Below are 16275 nucleotides of genomic sequence, written 5' to 3' on the forward strand. Positions count from 1 at the left end.
TGAGGGGGGGATGTAAACCCCCTGAAGTGGACAATAATGTTTCCTTTGAAGGAAGTTAGGTATATATGTATTATTATATCTCATAGAACTGGAACGGACCAAGAAAGGTCATTGAATTGAGTCCAACCACCTGCCTTCACTAGCAGGACCAAGTACTGATTTTACCCCAGATCCCTAAGTGGTCCCCTCAAGGATTGAGCTCATAACCCTGGATTTAGCAGGCCAATGCTCAAACCACTAAGCTATCCCTCTCTGAGCTATTGTTTTCTTTTTTTTCCTAACCCTAAGTAGTTAATGGTTGGCTAATGTCCTGAAGTCTGAGGGTTTTGATATTCTTTTTGAATTTTTATTCTGTCCAGTATTGCACTGGATATTCTTATTATTCACATAAATGTCTCACCCTATTTTCAGAGTAGCAGCCGTGTTAGTCTGTATCCGCAAAAAGAAGAACAGGAGTACTTGTGGCACCTTAGAGACTAAATTTGTTAGTCTCTAAGGTGCCACAAGTACTCCTGTTCTTCTTTTCACCCTATTTTGAATTCTATTAAGCTTTTTGCTTCAATAATATTTTTGACAGCTACTTCCTTCATAGGTTAATTACACATTGCATTAATACCAAACCATATGCTTCTTTCTGTACCATGGTATGGAGGGAAGCAACTCCATGCTATCCATGCAAAATTAGGTATGGGAAAGCAGCAGAAAGACCAGAAACTGTATCTCTTTGATTCCTTTTAGCTGCCAGGAAATCTGCACCACTTCCCCTGGGTACACACTGTTAGGTGTACACACTACCTTGTTTGTGTGGGGACTTCTCATCTCAGAATTTGATTGTCAGGAAGATATTCCTACATTCTCTCTTTCTTGATTTCTTCCTGCTACTCTGTTGTTTCATGTTCCACTCTAACTCTCTCTGTGTGAGCTCTCTAAAATACTTGTAGATTATTAGCTTGTCTTAACCTATAAAAATATTACGCAACTGTTATGTATTGCTTTTCATCTGTTGATTATAAAGCACTTTATAATGGAGGTAAGTATCATTATCCTTATTTTACGGATGAGAAAATGTAGGCAGGGAGAGATGAAATAACTTGCCCAAGGTCACACACCATAGACTCATAGACTTTAAGGTCAGAAGGGACCATTATGATCATCTGGTCTGACCCCCTGCATGATGCAGGCCACAAAGCCGTCCCCACCCTTTCCCTTGACTCTGCTGTTGAAGTCCCCAAATCCTGTGGCTTAAAGACTTCAATTGGCAGAGAATCCTCCTGCTAGCGATCCCTGCCCCATGCTGCGGAGGAAGGTGAAAAACCTCCAGGGCCTCTGCCAATCTACCCTGGAGGAAAATTCCTTCCCGATCCCAAATATGGCGATCAGTAAAACCCCGAGCATGTAGGCAAGAGTCTCCAGCCAGACCCTTGTTAGCCATTATACTATTTACCTGCCATGGCACGGTATTCCTTTGACTAAAATCATGTTTTTCCATTAAACCATTCCCTCCATAAACTTATCTAGCTTAATCTTAAAACCAGACAGGTCCTTCGCCCCCACCGTTTCCCTCGGAAGGCTGTTACAATATTTCACCCCTCTGATGGTCAGAAACTTCGTCTAATTTCAAGCCTAAACTTCCCCACGGCCAGTTTATATCCATTCGTTCTCGTGTCCACATTAGTACTGAGCTGGAATAATTCCTCTCCCTCCCTGGTATTTATCCCTCTGATATATTTAAACAGAGCAATCATATCCCCCCTCAGCCTTCGTTTGGTCAGGCTAAACAACCCGAGCTCCTCTAGTCTCCTTTCATACGACAGGTTTTCCATTCCTCTGATCATCCTAGTGGCCCTTCTCTGTACCCGTTCCAGTTTGAGTTCATCTTTTGTAAACATGGGAGACCAGAACTGCACACAGTACTCCAAATGAGGTCTCACCAGCGCCTTATACAACGGAAGCAGCACCTCCTTATCCCTACTAGATATACCTCGCCTAATGCATCCCAAGACCGCATTGGCTTTTTTCACCGTCACGTCACATTGTCGACTCATAGTCATCCTGCAGTCTACAAGGACCCCGAGGTCTTTCTCCTCCTTGGTTACTTCTAACCGATGCGTCCCCAGCTTGTAACTAAAATTGTTGTTAGTCATCCCTAAATGCATCACCTTACACTTTTCACTATTAAATTTCATCCTATTTCTGATACTCCAATTCACAAGGTCATTCAAGTCTTCCTGCAGAATATCCCTATCCTCCTCCGAATTAGCAATACCTCCCAGCTTTGTGTCATCCGCAAACTTTATCAGCCCACTCCTACAATTGGTTCCGAGGTCAGTAATAAATAGATTAAATAAAATGGGTCCCAAAACCGAACCTTGAGGAACTCCACTGGTGACCTCCCTCCAACCTGACAGTTCACCCTTCAATACGACCTACTGCATTCTCCCCATTAACCAGTTCCTTATCCCCCTCTGGATTTTCATATCGATCCCCATCTTTTCCAGTTTAACCAATAATTCCTCATGCGGTACAGTATCAAACGCTTTACTGAAATCAAGGTATATTAGGTCCACCGCATTTCCCTTATCTAATAAGTCCATTACTTTCTCGAAGAAGATCAGATTGGTTTGGCACGATCTGCCCTTCGTAAAACCATGTTGTAATTTGTCGCAATTGCCATTGACCTCAAGGTCCTCAAGTACTTTCTCTTTCAGAATTTTCTCCAGGACCTTGCACACTACAGATGTTAAACTGACAGGCCTGTAGTTACCCGGGTCACTCTTTTTCCCTTTCTTGAAAATAGGAACCACATTAGCTATTCTCCAGTCTAACGGAACCACCCCCGAGTTTACAGATTCATTAAAAATTATCGCTAAGGGGCCTGCTATTTCCCGTGCCAATTCCTTCAATATTCTCGGATGAAGATCATCCGGTCCGCCCGACTTAGCCCCATTAAGGTGTTCAAGTTTGGTTTCTACCTCGGATACTGTAATCCCCCCTCCTGTATCCCCCTCTGTCACGCTGCTAGTATTCCTAATCCCTTCATTGGCCTCATTAAACACCGATGCAAAATATTCGTTAAGATATTGTGCCATGCCTAGATTATCCTTAATCTCCTTTCCAGCTATAGTCTTCAGCGGTCCCACTTCTTCTTTCTTTGCTTTCTTCCTATTTATATGGCTGTAAAACCTCTTACTATTGCTTTTAATTCCCCTCGCAAGGTCCAACTCTACACGGCTTTTGGTCTTTCTCACTCTATCTCTACATGCTCTGACTTCACTAAGGTAAATTTCCTTACTGATCCCTCCCCTCTTCCACTCTTTGTACGCTTTTTGTTTTTTCCTAATCGCCCCTTTGAGACGGTCGCTCATCCAGCTCGGTCTAAATCTCTTGCTTACTAACCTTTTTCCCTTTTTTGGGATACAGGCCTCCGACAGCTCATGGAGCTTTAACTTAAAGTATTCCCAGGCATCATCTGCCTTTAGATCCATTAATACGTTTGTCCAATCCACTTCCCTTACCAGTCCTCTTAATTTGTTAAAATTAGCCTTTTTAAAATTATAAACTCTAGTCTTTGATTTAATTCTGTTACTCCTTCCATTTAGTTTAAACCGAATTAGCTCATGATCACTGGAGCCCAAGTTGTCAACCACTTCCTCAACGAGGTCCTCACTACTCACCAAAACCAAATCCAAAATGGCCTCCCCCCTCGTCGGTTCAGCTACCACTTGATGAAGGAATTGATCAGCAAGCACATCTAGGAACATCTGAGCCCTATTATTGCTACTAGCGTTTGTTCCCCAATCTATATCTGGGAAGTTAAAGTCCCCCATAATTACACAGTTCCTATTAGTATTTACTTCCCTAAACACATTAAATAGTTCTTTATCCATATCCTGGGTTGATCCCGGCTGTCTATAGCACACCCCAAGCACTATCCCTGGAGAGGCTCTAGTAGTTCTTTTACCCAGTGTGAGTATTGCCCAGACAGACTCCGTCTTATCTATTCCATCAACTATTATTTCTTTACAGCTTATCTCATTATTGACATACAATGCCACCCCCCCACCTTTACCTTTGTTCCGGTCTTTCCTAAACAGCGCATACCCTTCCATACCTGTATTCCAGTCGTGACTGCCATTCTACCACATTTCAGTTATTCCTACGATATCTGGTTTCAATTCTCGGACCAAGAGCTCTAATTCTTCCATTTTGTTACCTAGGCTTCTCGCATTGGTGTATAAACATCCTAATGTATGTCGTTTAGCCTGTCTCCCCTTAGTAACGCAATATGTTACAGACCTCTTTGTGTTCGTCCCCCCTCTCCTTCTTATGTCCAATCCCATCTCCCTGGCTATATCTCCTTTTATCTCATCACTCGCCTTTTCAATGTTGGAATCTGGCGTGGAGATTAACTGTACATCTCCCAACTGTCTCCCCCAACTTCCTAGTTTAAAGCTCTTTTGATAAGATGAGCCATCCTCCCTCCCAGAAGTCTATTTCCTTCCCTACTCAGGTGAAGTCCATCCCGTGAGAACAGCTGTCTGTCCCCGAAAGCCTCCCAGTGGCCATACATCCCAAAGCCCTCCTTATAGCACCACTCCCTTAGCCAACTATTTATTCTCACAATCCTATCAGTCCTTTGCTGCCCTTCTCTAGGAACAGGCAGAATCCCACTAAAGATAATCTGAGCCTCTATCTCCTTGAGCGTCTTACCCAGCCTGGCATAATCTCCCTTGATTCTCTCTAACGAGAACCTAGCCGTGTCGTTCGTTCCGACATGAAGGATTATCAAGGGGTTCTTACCTGCTCCTTTTAGTATCCTTTTCAACCGCAGGTCCACATCATGTATCTTTGTGCCCGGTAGACAGCACACCCTTCTGTTTTCTGGGTCCGCCCTGGTCACAGGCCTGTCTAATCTCCTTAGTAAAGAGTCCCCAATCACATACACCTGCCGTCGCCTGGCAACAGTGCGATCTACTAATCTAGTCTGATCCCTCTAGTCCTAACCTGTGTCTGTTCCTATCTTCCCTCATACTCCCCCTTGTGCCTTCCTGAATCCTCCGGGGGCCCAGATTTGGTGCTGTCTCCATCAACTCCTCCCCTCTCTCTTTTGGACTAGCCGCTCTTCTCTTCTTCCTCACCCTCCCACCTTCAGTCACCACCTGCTGCCCCCCCTCCTCATTATCCAAACACCCAAACCTGTTCCTGAGTTCTATTTCCCCCTCACTAGCCCTCCTTTTCCTTTAGTATTTGTAGCCCTTTACAAGCTCATATTAGGACATCTTCAGAAAAAGGCAGTGGATGCTGGCCCTCTCCATCTTTTTTTAGTGTCAGAGGAAAAACTGGATAGAATTATCAGCACATGACTTCTGCTGGTGTTCTATAGGTTTTGGCTGTCCAGATGGTAGAGATAATCAGAAATATTTTCACTTCAGTTACTTTGGGGCTCAGGGGAAATTTCACTTCTTTCATGTTTGTGGCATTAACCAACACAGTTTATAATGAATAAACTCTGAATTGAAAGCTTGTGGGTTATGTTTCTCAATAAAAATATTTATTTTCCTCAGTTTCACTATACCCAGGATGATAATACAAGAGGAATTTATTGCATGGCAGCGCCATGTGAATTTGCAGAGCTCAAGATTTTTAGGAAGTTTGACTTTATTTATTGTTACTTGGACCACTGGGTTATTTACAAGTGTGAAGCTCATTGGGGCAGGCGACAGATGTCTCTTGTGGGCTGGTCTCAGATTGCAGCTCGAACTGTCACAGGAACTAAGATCTACCAATACACTTTGCCACTTTTTGTTCCAAATGCAAGGCCTATGTGCTTCACCTTGCCTTTGCTAATACAAACACACAGCGTACATATAATATATTAGAACAATAGTCCTCATGCAATTTCTCCCAGGGAAAGGGAGGCAGAAAGAGAGAACAACACATGATGTTAGTCACATAACTTAATGCAGTCTTGGAAGGCACTCAGATACTTTAGTGCTGAGGACGGTGTGAGAAACTGAACAGAATAGAATTCTTGATATTTCAGATTTAGCAACTGCCCTCTATATTTAATTTTTTATACTACCTATTTAACCAGTTAGGTCTGTAGACAAGTCATTGTTCTAAAGAGGATGATTTCGTTGTAGCAATTGCTGAAAATAATTCCAGGGTTGTACACTACGGACAGATAGCATGTGTCACAGTACTCTGTGTCTGAGACTGTGTTTGTCCCCTCCATAGTCTTTCCGAGTGCACCCCCGTTAGGTGTCAGGCCTCTTGTCTTCATTTTTTCTGAGTTGGAATCCCATAATTCTCCCACTCTTAGACCTTGTCCCAGGGCTACAGCGTCCTGTGTACCAACAGTGAGTACTTAGCAGTCCCAGTTGGGTTTAGCCCCTGCATGTCTTTCCTCTTAGGTGATTTGCCCAGTGGTTAATACAGTGACCAGGCATCTTTCTTAAAACTACGTATTGTTTAATCTTAACAGTAGGAACAAAGCATAAGACAAAAAGGGTTTTAAAACAGTTACGTCTATACACATCTGTCTCACTTGAGGCTTGCCATTCCCTGGAAGATAAGGAAGACCTGATTACTTCAAACCCCCTTTGCAGCCCCTGACAACTGCCCCTGCCTACTCTTCTAGTGAGTCACCTTTTAACTGTTTTGTGTCCTTCTGATCTGTCTGTTCCCAGCCTTGGCAAAATAGCAGTGTAACCTTGGGTTGGAGCAAAGGAAGTAGCATTTACATAGCTTAATAGCCCGGTATTGATTCTTAATGACCCCTGCCATGTTTACTAGGAGGTTACTGGTCTAGATCACATTGTGTTGCCTTCCTGCTGGTTTCCTAACAGTCCTGCTATAAACCAACATATGTATACAGTAAATATTTCCAATATAAGTATAAAATAACTGTCCAAATAACTAGGTCATACACAGTATTAATAAACAGTTACAGATTAGCTCTACCTCCAGTTTTACTTGCAGTTTATTCAGTGATTTTGAAACAGATAGTTGCAGATTGAAGCTTAATAAATGATTATGAATGATGAGGTGGTTTAAGGTACAGTGAGTAAAATCCTGGTCCTGCTGAAGTCAAGGTCAGTTTCTGCATTACACTCTGAAGTTCTGAGCTCTCTCAGTAATAAGAGATGCAGCACAAAGATTTCTGCCTGATCGACTGCTTCTACTCAGGGAAAGAGGGGCTGAAGAAGGAGCTGCAGTACTGAGCCTTCAGCCTGATTTGATCAAGTCCTTTCCAATCTTTTTAAAAATTAAAACAACTGGCTGGTGGAGCTATGTGCTGCCTGGGCTTGTACTTTCTGATCCTGCAAGGTTCTGAGGAGACGGCTCTTGGCTCCTCATGGGAACATCCCTAAATTTGAGAACTGCACTCCTTAAGCTGCAAGGAAAGATCTGTTTCTTATAAAGTAAATTTTGCTTATTTGTTGCATTGTTATATCATGTTTCACTTAGCAGAGTAGCTGCTGTATTTCAAATCACTGGCAGAATTCTCAGAACGTACTGTCTTTCTTTTCTCCTTCAATTCAGGTTAAAAACTTGCTGGATATGAGTGTCTTGGCCTTCGTTCCAACCATTTTCCTTGGAATACTTGGAGGACTTTTCGGAGCTCTCTTTGTTTCCCTAAATATAAAGATTAATAAATTACGTGAGCGTTTCTTTAGCTCAATTCAAAAAACATCCCTCAGAAAAACAAGCAAGCTCTTGGAGTCTGTGCTGGTTCTTGTAAGTAAATGTGTGTTTCTCAATTAAAGATTGAAGTCATGTTTAAAATAGTTCAGGTAAGAGTGAAGGCCAGTCACAAGTTGGCTAGATGAAACAGCAGATGACAGGGAAAAGTGACTTTCTGGTGCATGATTTAGCACAGTTGATGTGCAATGGGCAGAAGGGACCCAAAATGTTGTACAGGGATTTTCAGCTTGTGTGTACATGGGTAGGAGTGTACAGTGTTTATTTATTGTTATTATTCATCATTTATTATTTTTACAGCACTTACCACGTTACTTTCCGTGCTGCCCCAAGCCATTCCTTCATTCTCATGATGCTACATTTATTTAGCAGTATGGAGAACTGTTTTGCTGGGTTGATGGCTGTCACATTCATTTTTGGTGTTTGGATGGTTGCCACCAGTAGGTTCCAAACATTTCCTTTCTCCTTATTTTTCATCAGCAATGACAGACCACCTTGGCATTTGGGAGAGGCATGGTTGCTTGCATCCTCTCTCCATCCTCTCTGCCCTCATCGAGGGGTGACATGTTCTCCTCCTTGGCCTTTGGTATCTTCAGGTGGCAGTCTGGAAGGCCTGTTTCCCCTCTAATCCACTTGTCATTTTGCAGGGTCAGTCTATTCCCCTGCTTTGGTCCAAAAGAATCAATTAGATCCCTCTGCTACATCTGCACCTTTAAAACGTAAAAGGCAATTGGGAGTGTATACCCCTTAGGATTGTGATGTATCCAAGTAACATGACACACCATGAAGAAGGATCTCTGTTTGTTGGGGGAATGATAGATGCATGGGGCGTAAGGGTTGGAGAGGACTTCAGAACTTTTGGATGAATTTTGAGAACTTTTTAGATGTTGCTTCATAGCTGGATTGAGGCCTGGGCTAGATGTGAAGGGATCTATCCTATTTACAGTCCTTGGAGCTATCTGGTCTCCCACTGAGTACGGTTTTCAGTTTGTGGGAAGGATTTTTCCATAAGAACTAGAAAAGTAGTGCAAGCCTAAAAGGTTTCCATGTGTGCGTCTATGTGTGTGTTTCCATCATTTTCAATTTCAAAATTATGGTGAAAGATATGGAGAGGGGGTTTTGGGGTGGAGGTGGTGAAGTGTTTAGAATATTCTTCTGTACTTTATTTGTAGATTACTCTGAGTTGGATTTCTCCACCAGTTTTATCTTCTGAATGCCCACTTCCCATTATTTTCCTTTCTCCATTTTTTGCAGAAGTTTGCAGGGTTTTCAGATATTTTAAAGTGTCTGAATATTCCTATTGTACTGTTTTTCTTCAGAGAAACGTGTGCAAACCAAAACCTCATGCTGTTGACATCTCTTAGGCGACGTGCCAGTATATTTACTGAGTTCAGGCTCCCTTCTGAAGAGGAAATGTTATTAAAGGGTACTGAGCGCACCCATGTAAATCCTTGCCTGCCCGTCTGCCCAAATGACCCTATCAGCCAACCTCTGCTCTGAGACAGCAAAAGGATATTGGTGTCACAGGAGAACAATGGTTACTGGTTTAATTCTTCTATGCTTTTTGAGCTATACTGACATTAGGTCCTGGCCTACAACACAATTGCAACCGGAGTAGAGAGTATCCATTTATAACAGTTGTACCCCATTGCTATAGGCAGCATCCACCTCTGTTATAACAGGATATATAATTATAAATAAATATATAAAAAATATACTGTGGCCCTGGGCAAATTTCAAAGTTTTAGAACGTGATTGGATCACAATCCCATTGTAGTTGAGTGCCCCAAGGGGCACTAATTATTGTTATGGTAGCGTAGAAAAGACTTAATTAAATGAGGCATTAAACCATGTGTTCCATAAACCTCTTGAAACCCCTGCCCCTTATCAATCTCTGATGTTTTACTTCAGAATTTCTTGTATTCCTTTACTTACTAACCTCATTTAGAAGAGGCAAGAGTGAGATGGTGTTCTTGCCCTAAAGCTTAAGGGCTGGTCTCCACTACCACTTAAGTCAATGTAACTAATGTCGCTCAGGGGTGTGAAAAAGACACCCCCTCTAAGCAACATAAGTTACATCAACCTTAGCGCTGTCCACACTGGTGCTGTGTCGGTGGGCGACACTCTCCCTCCGATATAGCTTCCACCTCTCACAGAGTAATTATGCTGATGGGAGGCTCCAAACAGAATTGCAATGCCATTGAGGCCTAATAATAACCAGGGGCTTTTTTTATATCCGGAAAGCTTCATGCTTTTCCTTGGTGCGTAATGTCATGAATTGCAACTATTAATTTATCATTTTTAGATTGTCTGAGCTATGGAAGCCTCTCTTTCTTCCCTCTACAGCTTCACCTGTTGTTGCCTTCTCATAAATACATTACAAACTCCTTGCATGAACTACTTACATGTACGAATGCAGACTATTACTTTATCAGGACACAAGATGGGTTTTAAATTTACGACCAGCTAGCCAAGATCTGGGATCAGATATAAAGAGAAAACAAGATGTAATAAAAAGTTTATTTTACACCACTAAAGGGCTAATCCTACATGATACTGAGCAATAGCAGGATTCAGAGAGTGTCACAATTACCAGGTGAGCTGTGTTTTAGATCCCTCTCAGTCAGTCTTGAGTGCACACCTCACGTGGCAGAGCTGGCTTGCCCTGCACCTCACTGTGTGTGGAACCATACAGTACCACCACTCTTAGTCTGGATCTCTGGACTGCAGCCCCACCTCCTCTTGACCAAATACACTAATAAGAGGCCCAACTGGGATTAGGACCTATAAGTCCTTTCACCCTTGGGGTGGCCTGTGACAGCAGCTGATTAAAGAGACTCAAATAGCTTCTTCAAAATGGCGCATTATTTATTCACCCAAAGATGTATAGTATGCAGAGTAAAGGGCTAAAACAATGAAAAGCCTATAAGCATGGGTCTTATTTACATCTTAATCTTTTCTTGCAGGTTTTGGTAAATTCCCTTCAGCCCAGTTACACCATCTCTGGTTGCGAGACGCAGACGATTGTTGCAGCGTCTCCCTCCTTCTGTGGCTATGTCTAAACTTGGAGCTGGAGGTGTGATTCACAGCTTGAGCAGACATTGAGCTAGTACAAATAGTCTAGTCATGGTAGCACAAGCAGTGGCAACAGTGGTACAGGGATAGCTGCCTTGAGTACAAACCCACCCGGAGCTTGTGGGTACATACTTAGGGTGACGATCCTGTGCTACTGCTGCCACACTACTATTTTTAGTGCGCTAGCTTGACGAGAGGTAGCCACGAGTATGGCTACTCAAACTGGGAATTGCACTCCCAGCTCCATCTGTAGAGTAGCCTAAGTGTCTGTCAGCCTCTGTGTTAGCCTCAATCTGTGGACAGCCCTTTCTACCCCTCCCCTTCTGCCATGAATCCTTTAACTGACAAGTGTTGTTTTTTTAATCTCTCTTTTTTGATATCTTAGCACTGTGTAACTTTGCTGGCTTCAGCTCCTTTACAGCTAATTAACCTGGCTACTGTGGGATGCTTCTTATCTAGGTCATTGTTTTGCCTTTCCTGTTTGATTCCTCTAAATCCCCTTTTGATCTCACCTCATAGCAAGTAACCCAGCATAAACACACAGAGGCATGCACAGTATTCCTAAAAATAATACAGATAGTCCTCAGTTTGAGTCCATGGGAATTGAGCGTGTTCAGCATCTTGCTGAAGTCATCAAAATAGCCCAAATGTTTTAGCTATTAAAATAGCTTTGCTTAAAGCTTCATATTTCCCATGGTTTAAATATTTCATCCCTTCCCCCCCCCCTTTACTTTTTAAAATAAACATTTTATCTAAGTTCTTCACCAAAGTTAATGAAAGCAACAAAGTGAACTCCTATTCAGATTCTTTCCTTTTTATTGGCTTGAGAAGGTCCTTCTTAGGTTACAAGCCTTGTCTTATCATGTCTTGGTCAAAGGAAGGCAGGGCAGTAGTGATTTGATCTGAAAGGAACCATATAATGCATTTATTAAAATAATGTAGAGTCAGGAAACTAAAAGAATCTATGTCACCAAGACTTTAATTAACCAAGACTAATCCTATATAAACAAGTCAGCATTTAAACTTGGAAAGAAATCACAGTGGTATCTCCCACTCCCACAAGATAACCCTAAGCACCTTCCCTTTAACGGGAACTGAATTCCTAATCTCCAGCCCTTAGAATAGGGATGGTTGTCTTTATAAAGTGCCCTCCTGACCTATGGCCATATTTGCTTCTCCATAATTCATAACCTTTCCCTGTAAAAAGGAAATCACAATGTGGATAGTGTTTGCCAGGAATCTAGGGAACATATCTTTCCTTTTCTTTATATTTTTATCATGATGTCTAATTGTTAAGTTCCAAAAGCTCAGAGTTTCCCTAGGTTGGGTAAACAGTTTCATGGCACATTTTTTTAAATTATCAAAACTTTTAAAAGTTGCTTGACTTAGCAATGAAAACCAGCCACAACTGGAATCCCCTAGCCAATCACCTGTCTAACACCCATGTACAAATTTTGGGGGCTTTGGATAAAGTTTGAGCTGGATCTGAACCATATCTGATTTTGATTTTGCAAAAACAAAACCCAACTTATGTTTTGTAAGACCCAAACTATTTCTAGTTCAGTCTGTCTGTTTTAGCAGGGCTGTGGCCATAAGCTTGTTATGTTTGCGATATAGAGAAACAAAGACTTGAGATACAATTGTATGACAAGCAGCTATACTTGTAGATACAGTTGTATCTTAGCTCCTTGGTTTCCATAAATGTACTACCTAATGTGTTTTAATAACTATAGCATCATAGGGTTAGAAGGGACTGCAGAGGTCATCTAATCTAAACCTCTGCCAAGATGCAGGATTTGTTGTGTCTAAACCATCCAAGACAGATGGCCATCGAGGCTCCTTTTGAAAACCTCCAGTGAAGGAGTTTCTACAACCTCCCTGGGCTGTCTGTTCCATTGTCCTACTGTTCTTAAAGTTAGGAAATTTTAATCTAAATCTGCTATGCTGTAGTTTGAACCCATTGCCTCTTGTTCTGCCCTCTATGGCAAGAGAGAACAACTTTTCTCCATATTTTTTTATGGCAACCTTTCAAGTTTTTGAAAACCTCTATCATGTTCCCCTTCAATCTCTTTTTTTCCAAACTAAACATACTCCGTTCCTTCAGCCTTTGCCTATATAGCTTGCATTCCATCCCTTTGATCATCCTGTCACTTGCCTCTGCATCCTTTCCAGTTTCTTCACATCCTTTCTATACATTGGTGACCAAAATTGGACACAGTGCTCCAGCTGAGGCCTAACTAGCGCCGAGCAGAGAAGTACTATCACCTCCCATGACTTGCAACCTGTGCCTCTGTTAATGCAAACTAAAACTGCATTTCCTTTTTTTGCAACAGCATTGCATTGCTGACTCATGTTGAGGTTGTGATCCACCACAACTCCCAAATCTTTCTCACCAGTGCTGCTGCCAACCTAGTTATCCCCCATTTTGCATTTGTGCATTTGGTTTTTCTTCCCTAAGTGTACCACTTTACTTTCCAGAGTGTGTCTGAATGTCTCACTTTATGCCTAAAAAAGGGCACTTTTATAATGGCCCAGTGTGTTTCAGTAGTTTCCTCACAGACACCTGCCTAGTTGTAGGGCAGATTTATTAAAAAACATCTTCTCTTTCCTTATAGTAATTTTACCTTCATTTGGCTAGAACTATAGATGGACCTAAATCATAGTTCAAGGTCCAACCAGTTTTGAGGTTTGGGGCAGTTAGGATCAAGATCTCAGCATTGTGGCTTAGCCCAGTGCTGATTTACAAACTGGGGGAGGGGGGCGGGGGCTTTTAAACAAGAACAAAATAATCAGGAAAAAAACCCTCCATTAGTTTTATTTTTAGTATCCTCTTCCAAATGGTACAATAGAACTAGCAGAAGGAACGTGGATGGTGAGGGCTCTCCTTCATGAAGGATTACAGTGTCTGGCTAAACCTGATCTCTACTTGTCTGTGTACAATATTTTATCTAATTTATTTCAGGCATTTGTAAGGTGCCCATCACTACTATAGTGTCTAAGAGCTTTCTTGCATCTGACGAAGTGGGCATTCACCTATGAAAGCTTATGCTCCAATACATCTGTTAGTCTTAAAGGTGCCACAGGACCCTCTGTTGCTTTTTACAGTTCCAGACTAACACGGCTACCCCTCTGATACTTAAGAGCTTTCTGTCAGTGAGCAGCAAAACAATATTTCTTTCAAACCTTTCGGAAGTCTCTCCTGAGTGGATTGGTTAAGCAATGAGGCTACAAGGCAGAAATAAGTACCTGTGTACTATGATGATGAGTGCTGTAAGCATGTCTACAAATAAGTAATACTGTAGTAAAATAGAAATAGCCAGACATTACAGGGTTTTAGGGGGGTGGGCTTGGGGCTTTTTAAGAGCACAGATAATTTTAAGATGCCAAAGTGTGCTAGATTCTTCCCAAAAGGTACATAGAACACAGTTTACACTGTTTCAGTTTTCAGTCTAAGATCTCTGTCCTGCAAGGAGCTCTGTTTGGGGGTATAACCCATCTGTGTGTGTGTTTTACAGGTGCCCCTCTATGCCGATCCACAGAGAATAGGAGTCGATATAGCCTCCAGCTACAAAACCTCGATTCTTTAACTCAAGCTGTAGCAGCTCAGCTCATGCTTTTAGCTCTGGCGATCTCCAGTTCAATCCCTTTGGGTTGGCCAAGGTGGTGGCTGTCACGGGTGGACTCCCATTGACTTCACTAGGGTTCGCTGTGGACACAGCGGTCTGACTGTGTGTGGGATGTTTCAGGATTGAGGTTTAAGTGATTGTAGTCAAACAAGATAGATCTCTCAAGATATGTTGGGCACATCCCACAGAACAATCTTCTTGCGATAGCTGCTGGTGTTGGTGATTCTAGATCCTTCACGTTTTCTTCTTCTGTGTTTCTACCTCACACATTGATGTTTTTGACTTTTTACACCTGCAGGTGTGTACCATCACTGTTACAGTCTACTTGCCATATTTCTTTTCTTGCACTCCAGTCATGAGTCTGAGAACTTTGCAGCTGAAGAACAGTTCAGAAATGTAAGTGGTGAGAATGGCACAAGCATCTTTATGTGAAATGCTAATTATTACTACAGTATTTCCATTAGTCTCTATGACATCCAGGGATAAACATTCATATAGAATTGGGTGTTTGAAATGCAGAATTTTATTTGTGCACGTGAACTTTTCCAATGTGGCAGTTGGGAATGCAACAACCAGTGCATGCTTAAAGACAAATGCAAAAATGAATGAGCAGGCTTGGGGGTATGACCATTCATATATTTGAGCCTACAAGTGCATTTTCAACTTAGGTTTTGCTTTAAAGTCATAATTTTGCTTTAAAGTTTATAGATGATAAATATCTATGCTCGAGGAACTCAGAAGTAAAGAAAAATTCTTTTGCTCTCAATTTCTAACACATCCATTTACTAAGGGGCATATTTGGTTGTGAACTTGTATAATAATTTTCTTTTTCTTTTAAACTTCCCTTGCATTGCTTTGCCCCTAATTTTAAAAAGCAATGACAAAAGCCCGTCATTGTGACAAAACACATAACAAAAGTGAACAAATCAGTTTTTCAGAAACAAGAAACCATATAAATCAAAGTAGAACAAGATAACATATGCAAGAAATGCGTGGGGTGGAACTTGGTGCAAGGCAGAGAGCCCATGCATTAAGCTACGCAGAAGACTTACTTTAAGATCTTACCTGGAGTTTATAGGGGTGGAGGGCCCTCCACTGATTCTCTGGAATGGGGTGCATTTTACTTATCCGTGTCTGATCCATTAAGTGAGACAAAGTAATTGGATTAATGTTAGTACTGTGGTAGCAGCCAGAATACCCAATCAGAATGGGTCTCCATTGTACCATGTACAGTACAAACATGTAGGAGCACATGGTCCCTGGCTCAAATAACTTACACTTTAAGGGCCTGATTCAAAGCCCATGGAAAGATCCCACAGACTTTTGTAGGCTTTGGATTAGACTGTAGTGGACTGAACCTTCAACTTGTTCCATCTGTACCTATATGACTCTCACTTGACTTGAACAGGCCTTTGCATGGTAGAAGGGTACACCAGCAAGGAATAAGTTTCAGGTAGGGGCCTAAGATGACAAGTGTCATGTGAGAGTGATACAATCCAATGTATGTAAATTTTGTAGAGATGTTATATAGATGAGCCGCCTCAGGTTTGATTTTGATCTTGCAGCCAAGTATATTTCTTTTTCTAGCTAATATCTGTGAAGAATATAGGGGATTTGGACAAAGTTTAAGTTAAATGACAGTTTATCGCTGAATTTTCACCAGTTTACAAGGGTGAATATGGTACAATTACGCTGTAGAAAAGGATGGTGGGACATTATATTATATTGCATTAATTTTATATGAAGATTTATTTGCCACTCATGACAATGGACTCTGAGTGCCTTACAAAAGTCAAATAAAAATGCAGACATATATTACTTTGTATACCACTAGTTTCAGAGTATCATTTGATCTATGTAACGTGAATAA

The 16275-nt window shown here is 41.7% G+C and overlaps 1 protein-coding gene across 1 annotated transcript in view; it reads left to right on the forward strand.

The window, feature by feature from the left end:
- Nucleotides 1-16275, forward strand: part of LOC117871817 (chloride channel protein C-like) — a gene marked incomplete at its 5' end in the record, with an annotated part of 108665 nt that overhangs the window by 16385 nt on the left and 76005 nt on the right. The window contains 2 exon segments of the mRNA XM_034759573.1: nt 7546-7740; nt 14704-14801. Coding sequence (XP_034615464.1) covers nt 7546-7740; nt 14704-14801 — 293 coding nt within the window.

The sequence above is a fragment of the Trachemys scripta genome, chromosome 2 (assembly GCF_013100865.1).
Source record: "Trachemys scripta elegans isolate TJP31775 chromosome 2, CAS_Tse_1.0, whole genome shotgun sequence".
In the NCBI taxonomy this organism is placed as follows: domain Eukaryota; kingdom Metazoa; phylum Chordata; order Testudines; family Emydidae; genus Trachemys; species Trachemys scripta.